General features: G+C 40.9%; 1 protein-coding gene across 3 annotated transcripts in view; it reads left to right on the top strand.

Moving 5' to 3' along the window:
• The window catches only part of ubxn4 (UBX domain protein 4), a 49,098-nt gene that overhangs the window by 6,252 nt on the left and 20,587 nt on the right, over window positions 1-22,259 (top strand). For 2 of the 3 annotated variants that reach the window (XM_061792744.1, XM_061792741.1), the window contains exons 5-11: window positions 3,734-3,914; window positions 9,578-9,677; window positions 9,750-9,804; window positions 12,120-12,281; window positions 14,865-14,977; window positions 20,497-20,599; window positions 21,915-22,046. In XM_061792744.1, coding sequence (XP_061648728.1) covers window positions 3,734-3,914; window positions 9,578-9,677; window positions 9,750-9,804; window positions 12,120-12,281; window positions 14,865-14,977; window positions 20,497-20,599; window positions 21,915-22,046 — 846 coding nt within the window. The remainder of the gene's footprint in view (window positions 1-3,733; window positions 3,915-9,577; window positions 9,678-9,749; window positions 9,805-12,119; window positions 12,282-14,864; window positions 14,978-20,496; window positions 20,600-21,914; window positions 22,047-22,259) is intronic. The other variant, XM_061792743.1, reaches the window with a different exon arrangement.

Raw genomic sequence — 22,259 nt, 5'->3', positions numbered from 1 at the left:
TTCCCAGTTCTTTTTCCATCGAGCAAATCCCGTTCAACCCAGGTAATGTTTAGTTAATCAATGTGCCAAGGACAGCTGGAGCCTCACTAAATTGTCTGCTTCCAATGCAAAGACGAATATATAGCTGCAAACAAGTTATTATAATGGCCCTCTATATAAACTGTTTACAATAATAGACGTTTTTTTTTAAGCCTATCTGAAAATCCCTCAAAATCTACAGAAAATGGAGCCTACCCTTCTTCTCAGTCTCATGGTTAGGTAGCAGCTCACGTGAAGCTAACATAGAAATACCTCCATTCTCCATATTGAGAGCAGTCCTGTAAACAGCAGAAAAAGGAAAGGAGGGGGACTAGCACTTTGACAAATATCTGCTAGAGATGTGTTCAGTTGGGAGATACTAGCAGCTGTAATTGCAACAAAAGGTGGTATGAAGGGGAACACTTGTACCCAGCACTTTTCACATTTTAACTGTAAAAATATTTGAAAAACATTATTTGTGATTGGGGGGTCAAAATGTTTCATAGTGTATTTAATAAAGTGGGATCCTTCAACTCCTCCCTGCCGTCACCTTAATGTGGTGGTGGGGTTTGTTTCCAATGATCTGAGGAGGTAAGTTGTCTAGGGCTTTATACCCCTGGCAGAGTCACCCATGGCAAAAAGGTCCTTGGTGAGGTACCAGGCAAAGCATGGCTCAGAAACCCCAAGGTGATTAAATCAATTGGACGATGATTTCCCACACCCAGACGAGTACTGAAGAGCGCTTCTGCTGGGGACTCTCATGTTTTTCTGGGGGACTTCAATGCTCACGTGGGAAATGACAGTGAGACATAGAGGGGCGTGTTTGGTAGGAATTTCTCCCGACCAGAACCCGAGCAGTATTCTGTTATTGGACTTCTGTGCACATCATGGATCGTCCATAACGAACACTATGTTCAGACATATGGGTGTCCAATGCGTGCACTTGGCACCTATACACCTTAGGCCACAGTTTGATGATCGACTTTGTGGTCGAGTCATTGGACTTGGCAGCTGCATGTACAACCCCAATTCCAATGAAGTTTGGATGGTGTGTTAAACATAAATAAAAACATAATACAATGATTTGCAAATCATGTTCAACCTATATTTAATTAAATAAACTAGAAAGACAAGATATTTAATGTTCAAACTGATCAACTTTATTGTTTTTAGCAAATAATCATTAACTTAGAATTTTGTGGCTGCAACACGTTGCAAAAAAGATGGGACAGGGTCATGTTTACCACTGTGTTACAGCCTTTTCTTTTAACAACATTCAATAAACGTTTGGGAACTGAGAACACTAATTGTTGAAGCTTTGTAGGTGGAATTCTTTCCCATTCTTGCTTGATGTACAGCTTCAGCTGTTCAACAGTCCGGGGTCTCCGTTGTCGTATTTTACGCTTCACAATGCGCCACACATTTTTAATGGGAGACACGTCTGGATTGCAAGCAGGCCAGTCTAGTACCTGCACTCTTTTACTATGAAGCCAGCTGTTGTAACACATGCAGAATGTGGTTTGGCATAGTCTTTCTGAAATAAGCAGGGGCGTCCATGAAAAAGACGACACACTTTTGTTTGCCGCCGTTAAGGACAAGCATGTCTTCATGTGCATTCTTTGTTGGTTTTCGCCGCTTCGCTTCTTCGTTGGTTTTCACCACTTCTTCTTCGGGGTGGGCGGACTGTAGGCATCGAAACTGGGAACAGAATTTTTTAAATTTGAACGATTCAGAGAGAATTGGTACGTTAGTCCCGGTTCCAATCGGTTTTCGATTCTCAATGCCCAACCCTAGGCTGGCGACCAGTTCAGGGTGTTCCCCGCATTTCGCCCAAAAACAGCTGAGATAGGCTCCGGCACACCCTAAACCCTAGTGAGGATACGTGGTACGGAAAATGGATGGATGGATGAAGGACTTTTATTCCCCCCTACTTTTTGTATTCAGTGTGGCAGTGGTGCACCCTTGTGATATAGATGTGATACTTTGGCTTAAATGCAGGTATTCTCAACTGCAACAAATCATTGACAGTAGCCACATTCTTGCTAAGGCTAGTGACAACGAGGCAGGTCATTAGTCGCGATCTGAGACTCAGTAGTGGTACAAAATAATGATTAGTTGGCACACAACAATATGATAGAGGGCGTATCAACACACATAAGATCTATTGACACTATTTCGAGGATAACGCACTTGAAAACATGGTCTGTGGCTGAGATGTTTTCAACTGCACACACACCAAACACACAATATACATTATGCTGTATATTTATTTACAGAATATATATGCTGTATATGGGCCTATATCGGTGACTTCCAGGTGAATTGGTTGTCACGTTGTCTAGAGGAGTCTTGCAGACATCTTCCTGGTGAGAGCGCAAGCAATATTTTGGTCTCCCAGGTCATGGAGTCGCCGCAACTGATCTGTCTCAGCAGTTTCAACAGTCTCTGCGACGTCTCCACCAGTGAGATAGCAGGGTTCCAACACAAGTATAGAAAGTATGGAATTTGATAACATAAATTTCCAGGTCTGGAAAAGTCAGGAAAATGGACACTATTGTATGGAAAAATATTATTTTTTCCAAGATAGCTCTATTTTCGAAAACAAAAAATATCTCAAAAGAAGATAGATCGATGTGTTTTTTTAAGGCACTTTGAAGCGGAGCGATGTTGTGTGAGAGCACACGGTATTAAACCATGGTCTTGGTGGATACTCGATTCTGATTGGCTCAAATAATTTCCATCTGCCCTTCATACGTCTCAAATAGTTGCTGTCAAAAAAAAAAAATTTTTTCCAAATTAATGCGCAGCACCCTTAGCCATTACATCATTTGAACAGACAGCAACTTGGAAGTAAGATTTTCTGATAAGTAAATGTGAAATACTCTGAGGACAGAAATTTGCAAATTTAAAATAACAATGAGTGATTTAGTCATTTACTTTATTTGGTGATTACAAAACCTTTGATGACTGGGATGCTGCTGAGGAATCGAGAGGAAAATGAAGAGACAGAGGCGGCACAAAGAGTAAACTCCGTAAGACTGTAAAATCAACATGAAGAAAACCATAAAGTAGGCGAATAAAATGCACAGACATTTCCCGGCAAAAAAACTGACAAAAGCAAACTGAACATTTCACCATTGATGTTTTGAATGATACCCTGCAACAATTTTATGCCGTCGTCCAGTCAACGAAGACCGACAGAGTACAGCGTTACCAGCCTGAGCGCTTGCATCAGCCACCACATTATCGAAAATTCTGGAAAAAGTGTGGAATTTTGAAATCTCCAATGTATTTGAACCTTGGATAGGCCCTGAACACGCCACTCCTCTGAAAGTCACTAATCATCGCCTCCATGGCAGCGAATAAGCTACAATTGTGACAAATATGGTTATCACAAAAATTGGCCGAGTAATAACTAACAGGAGAAGACTGCTAAACCATGCTAAAATGGTGCTAAGCTAGCCTTAACCCTCAGATTGCGTTGGAATTAGTAGCCAAAAGAAGTATTTGTTACAAAAAAGACAAGCTCTTAGAAGTGTCATAAGTAAGTCATATATATGAATATTTTTACTTCCGACCTCTCAAAATGTTCAGCAGCTTCAGACCTATCCATAAATATAGATTTAATTATATTGGGGGGGACAAAGTAATGATTTGTGCGTTCCTCCACAATACAAATAAATGAGTTGTTTGGCCTTTTTGTGGACTACTTCAGATGCATGGACAAAAAATTGGCCCTGACATGGTGTCACAAGAGACGTCTGCTACTGTGATGATCAGCCCAACACAACCTGCCATGGCTGCACTCTCATCTCCTGCAGTGCCCTTCATATCACCAGAAGATGACATGAGTTCCTCTGCAGTGGAAGACGTAGAACCTAGAGAGGCAACCAAAGGTAAGACCGTCAAGTCAACATTTAAACGCATATTGCTGGTATCATATGAATCAGAATATAACAAATAAATAAAACATCTACTGTAAATGCCAGCTGTATTACTATAGCGCGTCCAGTTGCTGAAGATACACCAGCTCTGAATGTAAAGAAAAAGAAGGCACAACCCATGAGTTTGGAATCACTGCTCTATTACATTTTATTCTTCAGGGTGGTTTCAGATATGCACAACAACAAACTTGTTAGTATATTCTGAATGAGTGATTTGCCCACTGATTTACCCACAATCAGAGGTGGGTAGAGTAGCCATAAATTGTACTCAAGTAAGAGTATTACTACTTTAGAATTATATGACTCAAGTAAAAGTAAAAGGTTGTCCTCTAATTATTTGAGTAAGAGTACTTTCTTATTTCTTATTACTTTCTTATTACTTTCTTATTCTTATAGTGGAAAAAATACTTAAGTACTGAGCAACTATTGACTAACTTATGATTTATTTCATAAATCAGAGCATGGACAGCAAATAAAATAAAAATAACTATAAATAAAATATGAATGTGCAAATTCAGATATTACTGAACAATATCACTTAATCTAAAACATCCATCCATCCATTTTCTGAGCCGCTTCTCCTCACTAGGGTCACGGGGGTGCTGGAGCCTATCCCAGCTATCATCGGGCAGGAGGCGGGGTACACCCTGAACTGGTTGCCAGCCTATCGCAGGGCACATACAAACAAACAACCATTCGCACTCACATTCACACCTACGGGGAATTTTAGAGTCTCCAATTCATGCAGGTTTTTGGGATGTGGGAGGAAACCGGAGTGCTTAATCTAAAACATAATATATAAAATATAATATTTGTAAAATTACAAATTAAGGCAATGCAAATGGTCCTATTCTATTGTTTGCACTTGTTAAACAGCACAACACTGTAGGCTAAAGCAGATTACAAAAACAGGAACAAGGTTGCAGTGGATATAAAAAGTATATACACCCCTGTTCAAATGCCAGTTTTTTGTGTTGTAAAACAATTTTGACCAAGATAAATCACCATTAATGTGAACTACAATTTGTACAACTCGATTTTTTTGAGAGGGGAGGTGAAAATACACAACTGAAATAAACTTGAATGTGATTGACTTGGACTTGACGTTTAACTTGCTGCCTTCTTGGCCAGGTCACCACTGCAAAAGAGATGTTCTGTTTTAACCGGTCTTTTACCTGGTTATATAAAGTTTAGATAAAATAAATAAAAATAAATCTGGTTGCACAAGGATGCACTCCCTTTTATAACTGGCACGTAGCTGAGTTCAAAAGTAACAGATCACATTCAAACTCATGTTCAGTGTGAGTCCACACACACCTGCCACTATTTATATTTTTAAGTGAAAACAAAACACGTGCATAGGGCCTTACAGAAACATTATTTGCTAAACTAAAATGACAGAATGAAGAAGCAGTTTGCTGACCAGGCTTATTGATAGTGAGTGCGTGTGCGTGCGTGCGTGCGTGCGTGTGTGTGTGCGTGTGTGTGTGTGTGTGCGTGCGTGTGTGTGTGTGTGTGTGTGTGTGAGAGAGAGAGACAGACAAAGAGAGAGAAAGAGTGTGAGTGACCAGAACATAACCCAGAAGATTCATGTTTCAACATTTGGGCAATGACAAAACTGCATTGCATGTTAAAGCTGTTGTTTTTCGTAGTCTGTAATGTAAACACGAGTCACGCGCAGCTGTCACGACTCACTTAGATTGGCCCACGAAGCCCAATAAAAGACTTTTTGTGCGGACGTGACTTTCTTGTGTCGTTTGATTGATGAACAAAGTGAAACATTACTGTGGTAATCACAATGGATGATTGATGAACAAAGTGAAACATTACTGTGGTAATCACAATGGATTGGAGCAACGGGGCCTGATGTGGAAGTCGAAAATGAAAGTCTAAAAATAGATCGCGCACGCAATTATTAATAAATGAAAGTAGCAAGGTATGTAGATGATTTTAACAGAGTTAAAGTGCAGTTTCCTCTTAACATAAATACTTGAGTAAAAGTACAAAGTATGCTCCATTAAAAGTACTCTGACAAGTACAATTCATCTAAAATGTGACTTGAGTAAATCCAGCGCATTCCTACCCACCTCTGCCCACAAGATATTTGGATAGGAGCTGTGTTCCCCCCAAAAGGCCTCAAGGATGGTAAGACTCATCCTTGTGGATTTCTCTCGAAGAAACTTTCCCCTGCCAAAAAAAAATATAATGTCGGTGACTCGAACTGCTGGCAGTCAAGGTGGCATGAGAGGAGTGGAGGCACTGGCTGGAGGGAGCTCAAATCCCATTTATGGTATGGACTGATCATAAGAACATTGCGTATCGTACTGTAAGTCTGCTAAAAGATTAAATGCTAGGCAGGCTAGATTGGCCCCTTTTTGTTTTTATTACTTTTTTTTTTATAAATAACCTGACCTGTTCGGCTCTAAGGTCAAGCAGAATGGAGAATCTGTAGCTCTTTAATGCCGGTTTTACTGTGCAACAGTGGAGTTTATTGAAAATTTCAGTAGGACAGAAAGAGATTTAAAAGGGGGTTACAGAAAGAGAATGAAATGACGAAATAAAAATAAAAGATAGGTCACTAGTTATAGAAAAAAAAAATCATATGCATAATAGATTGTAACATTGGATTTCAGTAGTGCAACACCCTGTTTCAGTAGGGAAGAACAGGACAGGGATAGCAGGGGCACAAGTGTAGTGGAACCGGCTGTCACGTCCAGTGAATTTGAATACAGTCCCTTGGATCTTAATTTCTGAACAATATGTGCAGCTCTAGTCACAGGAACATCAAGCTGCTTGGAGATGGTCTTATACCCTTTACATTTAACTTGCTTGTCTATAATTTTCTTTTTAATGTCCTGAGACAACTCTCTCCTACGCTTCCTCTGGTCTGTGTCACCAAACAGCACAGTGATTACTTGTCACCTTTTAAATAGGCCGACTGAATGATTAGAAGTTTGAAGACACCTGTAATGCTAATTAGAGAACACGTGCCCGTGGTCAAATTATTTAATTATACTACAATACAGTGGGGCAAAAAACTATTCAGTCAGCCACGAATTGTGCAAGTTCTCCCACTTAAAAAGATGAGAGAGACCTGTAATTTGTATCATCGGTATACCTCACCTATGAGAGACAAAATGAGAAAAGAAAATCACATTGACGAATTTTTAAAGAATTTATTAGCAAATTATGGTGGAAAATAAGTATTTTGTCAATAACAAAAATTCATCGCAATACTTTATATACCCTTTGTTGGCAATGACAGAGGTCAAACCTTTTCTGTAAGTCTTCACAAGGTTTTCACACACTGTTGCAGGTATTTTGGCCCATTCCTCCATTCCTAGAGCAGTGATGTTTTGGGGCTGTCACTGGGCAACACAGATTTTCAACTCCCTGCAAAGATTTTATGTGGGGTATGGCGTTCTTTGGTTGCAACTCAGCATTCTTTCTCCTCCAAACACAACAAGTTGAGTTTTTACCAAAAAGTTAAATTTTGGTTTCATCTGACCATATGACAGTCTCCCAATCTTCTTCTGGATCATCCCAATGCTCTTTAGCATGAACAATGGCTTAAGCAGGGGGACACGTATGGTTCTGCAGGATTTGAGTCCCTGGCAGCGTAGTGTGTTACTGGTGGCAGCCTTTGTTACTTTGGTCCCAGCTCTCTGCAGGTCATTCACTAGGTCCCCCTATGTGGTTCTGGGATTTTTGCTCACCGTTCTTGTGATCATTTTGACCCCACGAGGGGAGCTCTTGCATGGAGCCCCAGATCGAGGGAGATTATCAGTGGTCTTGTATGTCTTCCATTTTCTAATAATTGCTCCAACAGTTGATTTCTTTACAACAAGCTGCTTACCTATTGCAGATTCAGTCTTTCCGGCCTGGTGCAGGTCTACAATTTTGCTTCTGGTGTTCTTTGACAGCTCTTTGGTCTTGGCCATAGTGGAATTTGCAGTGTGACTGTTTTGAGGTTGTAGACAGGTGTCTTTTTATTCTGATAAGTTCAAACAAGTGCTATTAATACAGGTAACGTGGAGGACAGAGGAGCCTTTTAAAAGAAGTGGTTGGTCTGTGAAATCTTGCTTGTTTGTAGGTGACCAAACACTTATTTTCCACCATAATTTGCTAATACCGTAATTTCTCATGTAGAATATATGTATGTATGTATGTATATATATATATATATATATATATGTATGTATGTGTGTGTATATATATATATATATATATATATATATATATATATATATATGATTTGCAAGTGGGCGGCACGGTGGCCGACTGGTTAGAGCGTCAGCCTCACAGTTCTGAGGACCCGGTTTCAATCCCCTGCCCCGCCTGTGTGGAGTTTGCATGTTCTCCCCGTGCCTGCGTGGGTTTTCTCCGGGCACTCCGGTTTCCTCCCACATCCCAAAAACATGCATTAATTGGAGAGACTAAAAAATTGCCCGTAGGTGTGACTGTGAGTGTGAATGGGTGTTTGTTTCTATGTGCCCTGCGATTGGCTGGCAACCAGTTCAGGGTGTACCCCGCCTCCTGCCCGATGACAGCTGGGATAGGCTCCAGCACCCCCGCGACCCTAGTGAGGAGAAGCGGCTCAGAAAATGGATGGATGGATGGATATATATATATATATTAATCTCAAGAGCATCTGGACCTGCAGTGCTTCCAGAACCTTACAGTATCAATGACCTGTTGGACATCAGTTGGTATGATAGTTCTAAAGGAAAATGAACTGTCACATCTGTACAGGTTACTGCCAGAGTAAGAATAATGAGACAGGAGAAATGTTGGGTAAATGCGTCTGCCATGATTGATGGTTCACTAACCGCTTCATTGTTAATTCTATGATTCTGAATTTTTTGGTGGTTTTATTGGTAATACAGCTGATTCTCATCCATAATTGCTACTTCCGCTCTTGAAAAGATTATTATTATTTTTATTTTAATCAATTACGTTGTACAGGCAGTGGAATGCAAAGGTGTGTTAATGCCCGCGGCATTCAAGACTTCCATGATGGACCCTGAACATGACTTCTGATTTCAAAACTGGTTATTCATGAATGTGTTGTGTATACTGTATGCAATTATAGGTGGTAATCTTTTGTTTATTTGGGTTCACATTCGTAGCGGCCCTCTGAGGGAAGTTATAACTATGATGTGGCCCATGACAAAAATTTGTTTGACACCCCTGAATTGTATAGCAAGACAAAGTGAAAAAGTGATTCAAGTGCTGATGTTTGTCAGGTTAGCAATGTGCAATGAAAAAGGAAAATACATTTGTTTTGTATGTACAGTGGACCCAAGCTTTTCGTGGAGCGGTTAATTGTCACCCATAATACTTGACTTTTTTTAAATTTAAAAAAAGGAAAGCATTTAAAAAGACTTTAAATAAACGGGGCTAAACCGCCAATAAGCGTTTCAGGTTTGGTTCCCCCCAATAAAGAAAGAAAAAGAGAGGAAAAAAATATCTAATTTAAATTGGGGGGGAAATCTGCGAACAGGTGAATCCACGGGTGCCGAACAGAAAGTATGCGGGGGTCCACTGTACTGATTTCAATGACTAGCTCACGCACAGCATTTTATTTTTATTTCTGCATATGCTTTCAATCATAGCAGCTGGAGGTAGACAGTCAACTAAGACTATTGCAGCGAGTGGACATTCAGATCGTACGAGTTTATGTTTTACGAGTGAAGAAAACCTGGATGTACAAAGGTAATAGCACACATACAAACTGTTTTTTTAATTTATTTTCGCTATCAAAATAATGATGTTTTCTCTTACTAGATTTAGCATGGAACCAGATGAGAGGCATCAGCAAAAGACAACACTGAAGGATGAGGTGAGGAACCATTCCTGGGGTAAACGGATACAATGGATTATAGGGATGTGATACAAAAAAAAACAGTGATGGCCCATCTATCCATCCATCCATCTATCAATTTTCTTCCGCTTGTCCGAGGTCGGGTCGGGGTGGGAGTAGCTTTAGCAGGGACGCCCAGACTTCCCTCTCCCCAGCCACTTTATCCCGCTCTTTTGGGGGGATCCCGAGGTGTTCCCAGGCCAGCCGGGAGACGTAGTCTTTCCACCTCGTCCTGAGTCGTCCCTGGGGTCTCGTCCCGGTGGGACATGCCCGGAACCCCTCACCAGGGATGCGTCCAGGAGGCATCCTAATCAGATGCCCGAGCCACCTCATCTGGCTCTTCATCCATTTTCTGAGCTGCTTCTCCTCACTAGGGTCGCTGGCGTGCTGGAGCCTATCCCAGCTATCATCGGGCAGGAGGCGGGGTACACCCTGAACGGGTTGCCAGCCAATTGCAGGGCACATAGAAACAAACAACCATTCACACTCACAGTCATGCCTACGGGCAATTTAGAGTCTCCAATTAATGCATGTTTTTGGGATGTGGGAGGAAACCGGGGAAAACCCACGCAGGCACGGGGAGAACATGCAAACTCCACACAGGCGGGGCCAGGGATTGAACCCGGGTCCTCAGAACTGTGAGGCTGACGCTCTAACCAGTCGGCCACCATGCCGCCTAAATACATATAATGTAATGTAAATATCTAATGTAACAAAATAACTTAAAGTGGGAGACTGAAGGGGAAATCTCTAGGGACAGACAGATACTCCACATTGTATAAAACAATGCCAGACCCAACAAATTCAAACACTACTAAAAACATTAAATTGGATTTGGAAAACAAAACCATCCCCAATTTATGGAGAAACATAATCATTTCAATCATTCATAAAAAGGGCAAGGACAACTTGGAATACAAGTTAGCCTCCCAAATACAGACTACATACTGACTTAAAAGCTGAAGGTGTGTTATCTCCAGTGATGTCAAAAGTACTGGTATTCAGTACTTAAGTAGTACTGATACTTGTGCAAAAAAACAACTGTGGTAAAAGTACTGAAGCCACTTCCTTAGTAATAAATAATAAATAAAATTGAATTAATAATCAATTTATAAAATACATATAGTGATATTTGCGGCACGGTGAACGACTGGTTAGAGCGTCTGCCTCACAGTTCTGAGGACCAGGGTTCAATCCCCGGCCCCGTATGTGTGGAGTTTGCATGTTCTCCCCGTGCCTGTGTGGGTTTTCTCCGGGCACTCCGGTTTCCTCCCACATCCCAAAAACATGCATAGTAGGTTAATTGAAGTCTCTAAATTGCCCCTAAGTGTGAATGTCAGTGCGGATGGTTGTTTGTTTATGTGTGCCTTGCGATTGGCTGGCAACCAGTTTAGGGTGTACCCCGCCTCCTCCCCGAAGATAGCTGGGATAGGCTCCACCACTCCCGTGACCCTTGTGAGGATAAGTTGCTCAGAAAATGGGTGGATGGATGGATATAGTGATATTTGTATCTCATGATTATTGGCATGATATCTCTGGGGGCAACAGTGGACATAACTAACAAAAATAAAAACACGTAGTCTTAAATGAAAAGTTATATATAGTACAACATAAATAGTTTTAAATAAAAAAGCTAGATTTCAGACACATTTATTTGCCCACTGCCAAACGGGGGGCGTAATGTGGTTCATTCATTACAGGCACTTTGAAAAAAGAGCCCCAAAAAAATTCTTACCTATGAAAGTTTATTCCCATTTCAGAGTTCAGTGTGATTGTATGGTGTGTGTGTGTGTGTCTGCGTGCAACCGTACACAGCACAATGTGGAGGCAGGCATCCTTGTTATTTTGGTTTGCGACTGTTTCGTCTGTTTCCAAACATGGAATGCGCTGACACTTTGCCCCCACTAGCTTAGCTATATGGAATGTGGTGACACTTTGCCCCACTAGCTTAACGTCGTCATAGGGGAGTGTTGTATCTATGATGGCGATGCGCTTGACTCGCTTACTTCCGTTTTTTCAGCGTTCTGCTTTTTACACCGTGTCGTCACTAACTTTAGGTTTTAAAAGTAACAAGCGAATTTTTAAAATGTAAGGAGTAGAAAGTACAGATACATGTGTTTACAGAGTAAGGAGTAAAAGTAAAAAGTCTCCACAAAAATAAAGTACAGATACGTGAAAAATCTTAAGTACAGTAACGATCTGTACTTCGTTACTTTCCATCTCTGGTTTTATTTGGGCCTAAATATGATGACTTTGTACTTGCTGTGACCTTGTTCTGTCCTGTCCTATAACAGGAGATTAAAAAGCCAAAGGAGCAGCAGAAGATGGCAAAGGATATGCATGACTTTAAGAGAGAACAGGAAGAGGAGAAGACCAAGCGACTCCTGGAAGAGAGAAACCGTGAGAAGGTGTTGGATAAAGTTGCCAGGGAGAGGGTCAAACAACAAATTGCTATGGTAATCAAGTATTTCATTCTGGGTTTCCTTACACAAAGAAGAATTTTCCAAAGGATAATGGAGGAGCAAATTACATGCCAAATAGAGGTGTGAGCCTTCACTGGTCTCACAGTTAGATTCAGTTACGATTATTGTATCAACAATTCGATTTTATATTGTGATGCATCATGATGGGTAACAATAAATTTTACGTGCTAATGACGTGATGCTATATTACTATTGTTTTGTTTTCATCGATAAATTAAGCCAGTCAGCGACAATGATTTAAAATAAACTCAACAGAACCATGACATGACAGAGGTGGAGGCCCAGCCGGTAGAGGTGGAGGCCTAGCTAGCAATGATGTTAGCTGATCTAGCAGTGGTGTTAGCCCGGCTGCTCGAGGTAAAGGCCCAGTTGGCAGTGATGTTGGCCCAGGTAGCAGAGGTGGAGGCCCAGTTTACACTGGCCCAGGGTTTAGTTCAATATCACCAGCCAAAAGAAGTATCAACAAGAGATTAAAAACACCCAGGAGTGGTTTATTTTTCTGTCAAAAGTACTTTCTCAGTGTTGTTTTATGTTCAGATGTTTGAGATTTTCACTAAAGAAAAAAAATATCGGTGTCAAAGTCATTGTTCTGGTTGATCTGCCTGCTTTCACCAAAAGGCTGTTTTCTCAGTTCTTTTCCTCCAGAAACAGGCTACTTTCAGCCAAATCTATATTTGACTGCTTATTAATAAAGAACGGGATAAACTAGAGACAAATGTTTTTTTTCTGATGAAAGAATAGAGTCTTATCTTTCTTTTGGTGGGTTTGGTGTTTACATAGTCATAGTACACAATATTCTGTGGGGCTTGAAAGATTTGTGAAATTGCTCCAAAATGCCTGGCTGTCTAGGAGTTCCCTGCGCAGGAAACTGCTGGCAGGGATTGAGTTAATACATTCTGACCAAAAGGTTTCATTAAAGGATGGAGCTCCACCAACAATGTCAGGCGACTGATAAACCTAAACTGATAAACCTAATAAGTATGTCCCAGCGTAATAATCTATAAACTAATGTCTTGTCACTAAATGCAGAAAAAGCTTTTGACAAAATTGACTGGTCTTTTCTTTTTGATGTACTTCACAAATTTGGCTTCGGTGACTCATATAGTCACTGGATCACAATGTAATACAACTCACCCAAAGCAACTGTCACCACAAATGGGGTCACATCACAAAGTTTCACTTTACAAAGAGGAACTAGGCCCTCTCTCGCCTCTGGTTTTCGCACTATTTATCGAACCACTGGCGACCTCCCTGGGTCCTGGGGGGTCAGTGGCGTCCCCCTGGTTGGGTCCCCTGCTGGACGGGCTTCCTGACAACCCCCCTGGGCTCACCCTTCCTCGATGTACCGGCGCAGCAACTCCGTACACCAGTTGACGAACATGCATGTGATATGGTGTTCATTCCCGAATAAGTTCAATAGACACACTATTGGCTTTGGGTTAGGGTTACTTGTGCTGGGATCACTAACAACACAGGTTATACTGACATATCAACACACAGGTTCTTACAGGTGTTTAGACACTAAAAAGGAATCCCACCGCACCACTCATCAGTACCACTGCCTTGCTCATTTTCCCACAATCTGTCCTGCCCTTTTCTGTCCCCTCTTGTTCTTTTGGTTAGTTATTGCCTGTCCTCACCGGGTCCCCCCCAAAATCTACAAATGACTGTTGTAATGTTACTTGTGTTCAAATATCTAAACTGTCTCACTATTGTTCTGCTGTGGTTCTCACCCCTAGTCCCCTTGTCCACTCTATCCCTCTATCTGTCTCCTAAAACCCTTTTCTGTCCGGCTGCATTTTCAACAACATACATGCAAATCAGTCGCCTTTTACCGAAATGCGCCGTTTTGAACTCAAAATAGGCCATTTACGTGAATCATATGGATCCCATGAGTTTTTCCTGGACCAAGGAGGTCACCGTCGCTAACGTCATAGGCTGTTTCGTACTCCTTGAACGCTGCCAGCGAGAGCCATTCCACACAGTCACAGTACTTTTACTCCATTACAATAACCTAAATGTCGCTCACTACTTTTACTTGTCAATTATTGCTTATTTATCAACTATTTCGTGCGCGAGACTACAACTTCGACTTCCACATTTGGCACTGTTTGCTCCAATCCAATTTAAGCATGTTTAAGTCTCGTTCACCAATCAAATGACGTAACTTTAATCTTAAATTGTTACCTCAACATTTACTTGAGCGGTGTAAATAAATGTTTTTCTTTGTGAAGAAAATGTGTTTATTTTGCCTAATTGTACCCTTCAGAGTCTTCCAGATTGCTTAATTTATGGTAAAATATATATATATTTTTAAATGCTCTGCGGGGGCCCGGGGAATCCCCCCAGACCAATGTTTTTGGGTTTTTTTTGTCACCTTTTTCATGCATTTGGTGTTTGCATGTCTGCATCTTGATTCTATGACTGAATGGATGGGTTGGGTTATATTTCTTCAACTTTATTTTAGTCTCAAAAACTAAAATGTATTATTATAATTGAAATATTTTAATTCATATTGTTTTGTTAATTCATAGTTTTGTTACCTCTGTTCTGCAGGATCGAGTGGATAGAGCAGCCAGTTATTCCAAATCCTTGGAGGAGAAGGCTCAGCAAGTAAAACTGCAGGCAGAGCTGGAAGCAATAAAGGGTACCTTTGCGAGGCCAAGGAGGTAAATCTGCCAATATAGTCTCGAAGCATTACATTCACACTGTGATGACACTAGACCATATCCATTTTCAGGATTTTTATCCTTCTCTAGGGTGTTAATTTTGAATATGTCTTTGTTTGTTTGACAAAAGTCCCTGCAGATTTTGAGTAACAGACAAGATTTTCTGCCCAGGCCCAATGTCAAATGTGTACTAAGGCTGCACAATATATTGTTTAAGCGTCGTCATCGCGATGTACGTGTGCGTAATAGTCACCTCAGGGTCTGCTGTGATGTTGGTGTACCTAATATGCAATGAATCAACTGTAATATAAAAAAAAAAAAAAACAAGGCCACCAAAGACCATGCAAATAAGATTAACACCATTCCGGTATATTATAACCCTTCAAACAACACGTGGAGCAGCCCAGACTGTTATATACTTATGTCATAGTATGATAGTATGAATGTGGACACGGGAAATTATGTACACCAGCTGCGTTTCCTGTATCGCTATTCAGAATGAAACTGATGCACGTTGCAACAAATTACATTTGGTGGGACATGCCCGGAACACCTCACCAGGGAGGCGTCCGGGAGGCATCCGAATCACATGCCCCAGCCACCTCATCTGGCTCCTCTCGATGTGGCGGAGCAGCCACTCTACTCTGAGATCCTCCCAGATGACCGAGCTTCTCACCCTATCTCTAAGGGAGAGCCCGGACACCCTGTGGAGGAAACTCATTTCGGCCGATTGTATCCGGGATCTTGTTCTTTCGGTCACGACCCACAGCTCGTGACCACAGGTGAGGGTAGGAACGTAGATCGACCGGTAAATTGAGAGCTTCGCCTTTCGGCTTAGCTCCTTCTTTACCACAACGGACCGATACAAAGTCCGCATCACTGCAGACGCTGCACCGATCCGCCTGTCGATCTCCCGTTTCATTCTTCCCTCACTCGTGAACAAGACCCCAAGATACTTGAACTCCTCCACTTGGGGCGGGATCTCATCCCCGACCTGGAGAGGGCACGTCATGAGCTGATTGGCTGCGCATCATCGCAGCCTCACCCAGCATCTTCCCTTGTTGTTTCTCGCCAGTCTCGTCCACGCTGTTGTGTTCGCAATAACTTTTTTTGTTTAAGCGATAATTTTTTATGATTAGTTAAGCATGCCCTTACAATGCCGCTGAAGGTCTGTGCCCCTGCGAAAGCTTCCTCCGGCGCGCCCAAGAGGAAGAAGGAGATGATGACCATCAGCGAAAAAGTGAAGTTATGCATCTGTGGCACGCAATTATGGCGTGAATGAATCTACAGTGCGGTACATAAAGAAAGAGGAATCAAACATCCGCAAAACTGCTTCAATAACCTTCAATAAGGAAGCAAAACGTGTGGTAACTCCGCGTAATAAGAGAATAGTGAAAATGGAAGCTGCATTGGCATTGTGGATTGCTGATTGCAGGGAAAAGACAGTGAGTTTGGACACTAATATTATCAGGACAAAGGCCAAAGCTCTCTACGACCAAATCTTGCCAGATGATGACAATGAAGAGGCTGATGAAGGTGCTGACGAAGCCAGTACTAGCGCTGCCAGGAGTGATTCGCCTCCTCGAGGGCGAGGCTTTTCAGCCAGCAAATGCTAGTTTGAAACATTTCAAAAAAGATACGGCCTCAGAAGCGTGTTTCTGTATGGTGAGGCTTCCTCTTCTGACAACGATGCTGCTCGTCGTTATGTAGAGGAAGAGTTTCCTAACCTCATCAGTGAGGGAGGCTACCTCCCTCACTTTTTCAAGTTTTTAACATGGATGAAACGCCTTTTTTGGAAGAGGATGCCTTCGCGTACATTCCTCTTCAAGGACGGAGTGAAGAAGCCAGGCTTCAAACCCCACAAGAACCGTGTGACTGTCATCATGTGTCGCAATGCTGCAGGTTTTATGCTTTAAGGTTTTATGCATCACCGCCTCCAGCAGAAGAAACTCCGAATCAAGTGAGAGCCTCTCCTCCGCCACCAACACAAGCCTCTTCGCCTCTCTCAGAAGGCAATGTTGATGAATGTTAATTACTGTATAATAAATGTTAATTACTGTATAAGGTTTTATAATTAAAGATTTCAGTAAATATGTGTACTGTTTTAATCTTTGTCTCAAATAGGTGAGTATAAATACTGTTTACATATTTTAAACATTCTGGTACCCACATACACGAAAATTCCTAGGCGGGGGGGGGCAAATCCTACTTTGCGGGTTTTCACCTTTCGCGGGGGGGTTCTGGTCCCTATTAACCGCGAAAAACGAGGGAATACTGTACACCGGAAGAGTGGCTCACGGCCCACTGGTTGAGAATCACTGCACTAGACTTTCCATTGATAAGCAGTCTGTGAACAGCCAGCCTCCTTAGCTATGTACTTATTTGGTTTACGAATCCTATGGAGGGTATCAATGATGGTCTTCTGGCCAGTTGTCAAGTCTGCAGTCTTCCCCAGATTGAACCCCACTGAGACAATTGAACCAAACTGAAGCAATTTAATGACACCTGGGGAAACCAGTGCAGGTGCTTTGAGTTTAGTAGATGATTGGTGTGTGACACTCAGTTTAAAACATTTATGGCCTGCAAAATTTGGGCTGATTTCCTCACAGTATTAAAAATTTTTGAATTCCCGGTTTTATGGGCTGAAAGCCCAAATTATGTAAAAATAAATAAATACTTGTAATTGTTTACATTGTGGGCTCTGAATCTATAATCTATGAAAGTTTAACTTTTTGAATGGAATTATGGAAATAAATGAACTTTTCCATGATATTAAAATTTTTTGGAAAGGGTCTGCAAGTGGGCATGGATAGAAATTATTTCAACTTTATGGCTGCACTATTAACTGCTCAATACTACAGTGCATTTAAATACTGGTAGACTTCACACAAATGACTCAGTATACTTTTTGCATAATTTATTTTCTACTGAAACTACTATAAACGGCCCAAAAATCATAGAGGGGGAACGAGAAATGTGTGCTGGTTTTGACATGTCACGGGTATGTTATCGTGTATTTTTTCACATGGCAATATATATTGCAGGTTAAACAAAAAATATGTAATTTTCTTCCAATATCGTCCAGCCTGAGAGTCCTAAGTGTAGCATAGGGCAGCCACTTCACCCAGCAAATGAATTTGGTCTGAGCTGTTTTCTTCATCTGGACCCGTGCTTGTCCATTTTTCACTCTCAGTTCATCTTCTCTAAGTCTGTCTTGGCTATAGCCAAACCCACATGTTCTTTTGGGGGGCCAATATTGGATAAGCATTATCCAATATATCAGCCTGTATTCGATATATCAGAATCAGAATAATATGATAGTATGTCAAAAACACACAAGGAATTTGTCTCAGGACCTCAGACAGGGCTGAAGGTTCCACTTCCAACAAGACAAGGACCCTAACCACACAGCTAAAATAACGAAGGAGCGGCTTCAGAACAACTCTGTGACTGTTCTTAAATGGCCCAGCCAGAGCCCTGACTTAAACCCAATTGAGCATCTCTGGAGAGTCTTGAAAATTGTTACCACCGTTCACCATCCAACCTGACAGAACTAGAGAGGATCTGCAAGGAGGAATGGCAGAGGATCCCCAAATCCAGGTGTGAAAAACTTGTTGCATCATTCCCAAAAAGACTCATGGCTGTATTTGCTCAAAAGGGTGCTTCTACTAAATACTGAGCAAAGGGTCTGAATACTTATGGCTGTGTGATATTTCAGGTTTTTTTTTTGTTTTGTTTTTTAATAAATCTTCAAAAATTTCAACAATTCAGTTTTTTTTCTGTTAATAGGGTGTGCTGTGTTTACATTAATGAGGAAAAAATAAACTTAAATGATTTTAGCAAATTGCTGCAATATAACAAAGAGTGGAAAATTTAAGGAGTCTGAATACTTTCCCGTACCCATTGTAAGTACACTTGCGGGAGATGCAGAAAGGAGACAAAAGTATCAGTGTCAGTTATGTGCCAACAAGTCAGACTGCTGACACAAACACACAGACACACCACCCCCTCTGCACGTACCAAATGTTGCAAATTTGTCTTTTTACATTTTGTGTGCTCTTGCTACCTTGCATTATGATGACAAGAAACACTTGACTCTTTCAATCAATTGTTACCACACCCATGTCATCTGATGACAAATAACTAATCATGGAAGGGCAGAAAAGAAAGCTCCTCTTGGCTGGAAATGTAAAATTAGGAAGGAGAAAGATCTCATATGAATGAAAGAGAGCTTTTCAAAGTCGTTTAAAGACAGTAGATACTCTAAGTTATGTCAATGTATCAAGAGGATGCTTGTAAATATTAAGTTTAGCTAAAGCTAGTGCACTGTAAAACCCATTATACCTATTATTATGTTTGAAAAAAATCATGTAAATGTATCTGTGTAAATCTGCAGTCCGTTTTGGTAGAAAATGGTTGGATGGATGATTTTGTGGGTTTTATGAGCTGGAGACTCACATTTTGTAAAAATAAATAAATACTTGAAATTGTTTAAATTGTGGGCCCTGAATCTATAATTTGTGAAAGTTGAACTTTTTGAATGGAACTATGGAAGTAAACAAACCTTTCCAAACCTTTCAAATTTTCGGAAAGGGTCTGTGTCTAACAGTGTCTCAAGATGACAGTTCAATTGAGGTGTGTTTTAAATCAAACAAATAACTGGATGAACCAAAATGTCCTTCAATTAAACCACAACGAAACCAAAATAATTGTTTTTGGCAGTAAGGAGGATTTCCGTTCGTAAATACCTGGAGTTACTCTCTTTTAAAAAACAGACCAAGTCCGAAACCTTGGTGTGCTGATTGATTTACCTGACTTTCAACAGTCATATCAAATCAGTCACTAAAACAGCATTTAATTGTGTCTGACTATTGTAATAGTCTTCTGACTGTACTCCACAAAATAGCATAAACAACTGCAGCTCGGGTTCCAACAAGAACAAAGAGATTAGAATTGGAGTTCTAAAGTCTCTACACTGGCTCCCAGTCAGCTTTAGAATTGACTTTAAATTTCTGCTACTGGTCAATAAATCACGAAATGGCTTAGGTCCTGAATACATTAAAGACAAGCTAATGGAATATAAACCCAGTAGGACACTGAGCTCTACAAACTGAGGACAGATAGTCGAGCGCAGAGTCCAAAGCAAACATTGTGAAGCAGCTTTTAGCTGCTATGCTGCACATAAATGGCATAGGTTGCCAACAAAAGTGAAGTCACCCTGTCAGTGTCGATGTTTTTTTTTAAGTCCAGGTTAAAAAATATTTTTTGTCATGCCTTTGATTGAGCGTTTTAGAGCATTTACACTTTTAAATGATCTTTCTTGCAATTTATTTTAATTTGATCTTTTTAAATGCTTTTAAGATGTTGTTTTTATTTTTAAATGCATTTAATCATGTAAAGCACATTGAGTTCGCTTGTGTATGAAATGGATGTTCAGATAACCTCCACATTGAAAACTAACTATGCCAGATATTCTTCTCTGCAATAATTCATTTTGTGTCTATCTGTGCATTCATCAGTAACATCACAAGGCTCCAGTTTCGCCTCCCAGATGGCTCAACCTTCACTAACCAGTTCTCCTCACATAGCAGACTTCAGGAAGCTCAACATTTTGTTATACAGGTCAGTAAACTTCAGTTAATGATATGTGTAGGCCCTTGCCCTCAGTCAAAGTTTTGACTCTTGTCAGCAACCTGCTTGGCCATTCCACCAAGTGACATCCAGCTTTTTCAGCGGATCCTTCCCCCCAATTTGGGTTTCGGGCCTGCATAATTTTTGGACGGGTGTATAATACAAGAGTGCACTGAGAGTCCCCTGTCGGTCTTCTTCGTCCATCCGCGTCATAAGAGGACCTCGCCTTTTCATCTGCCGACACCTAATACCGGGATGTCACAATGACATGAGAGAGAGAGGACAGAACATGGAACTCTCTCTCTCTCTCTCTCTCTCTCTCTCTCTCTATCTCTCTCTCTCTCTCTCTCTCTCTCTCTCTCTCTCTCTCTATATATATATATAAATAAATAAATAAATAAACAAACAGAACAGGGAACCAAATCGGACGCCAGCTGGCACCACCCCAGCACCTACGGAACATGAGCGAATCCACCCCCAGCGCACACCGGGAGGCCTGTCCAGTTAACCAATGAGTAATATTGATAGATTGATTGATTTTTCCAGTTTAGTCAAATTGTTTACTAAACGATAGCAAACACAACAAGTATTGACTGTGAATATTTATTTGGGAGGTTGATTATGCCTAAATCACAGAGTAAGCAGAATTTTGGGAAAAGTGGAATTCTGCAGTTGAAAATATACAAGAGTTTCTGCATGACCACAGTCCAAAATTTTGTTTGTGTGCATTCACATTTTGCATGAAAATAGGTGTCTGGGATTTTTTGGTGTATTGTGTGCATGTTAGATGAAGACAAGCTCATGCATGTGTATTGAGTCAAGTGTGTTCTATGGAGCACTTTATATTGTATAAGCTGTAAATTTGTATTTTTTGTCATCCTAAACATTAAATATCTGCATCCAGTAATTACGGTCAGCAGACGTAAAGTTTTTTTTAATGCTCCCTGAGGCAGTTTCACCCATTAAATGCTGACAGTAGGGTGTTTTGGCAGTGTTTTGGAAGCATAACATTCCAAGTTTGTCTTTGCAATATGGTGCTTAGGTTGCCTATACTGTGCTCTCAAGAACTTGCAAATTTAACTCCTTTACTTTCCTATCAAAAAACGTGTGGCTTCTTCAACATACTTGGTGATCTCTGACAGAGATCCTGTGAGGAAATATTTTAAATTACATTTCCAGCCTTCTCAGTGGTTGTCATTCTTAAACTTACTATCCTTTACTGCCTACCTTTACAATGCCACATCTCTTTTTATTGATTGTGTGGCTAAAGAAATTGTTTTTTTGTCTTCAATTATTCTTTTTTTAGGAAATTGGAAGCCGCTATGGCAACCTTTCAATGGCCACCATGTTCCCGAGAAGGGAATTCACCAGTGAAGACCTTAATAAGACTTTATTGGAACTGCAACTTGCTCCAAGTTCATCCATTGTACTTCTGCCTGTGAGTAGACTTGATCTATCTAAATGTAACTGAATGTCCCACATCATAATACAACATTGTATGGACTCAAGTATTTACGGGGTCTGGCAAAACATTTATACTCCTTGAACGTTTCCACCATTTGTCACGTTGCAACCACAAAGGTACTTCAATTGGGATTTCATGTAGTAGATTAACACAATGTGGCACATAATTGTGAATTTGAAGGAAAAT

This window comes from Phyllopteryx taeniolatus, chromosome 12 (assembly GCF_024500385.1).
Source record: "Phyllopteryx taeniolatus isolate TA_2022b chromosome 12, UOR_Ptae_1.2, whole genome shotgun sequence".
Taxonomy (NCBI): Eukaryota; Metazoa; Chordata; class Actinopteri; order Syngnathiformes; family Syngnathidae; genus Phyllopteryx; species Phyllopteryx taeniolatus.
This window is presented reverse-complemented; position numbering and strand designations above follow the sequence as displayed.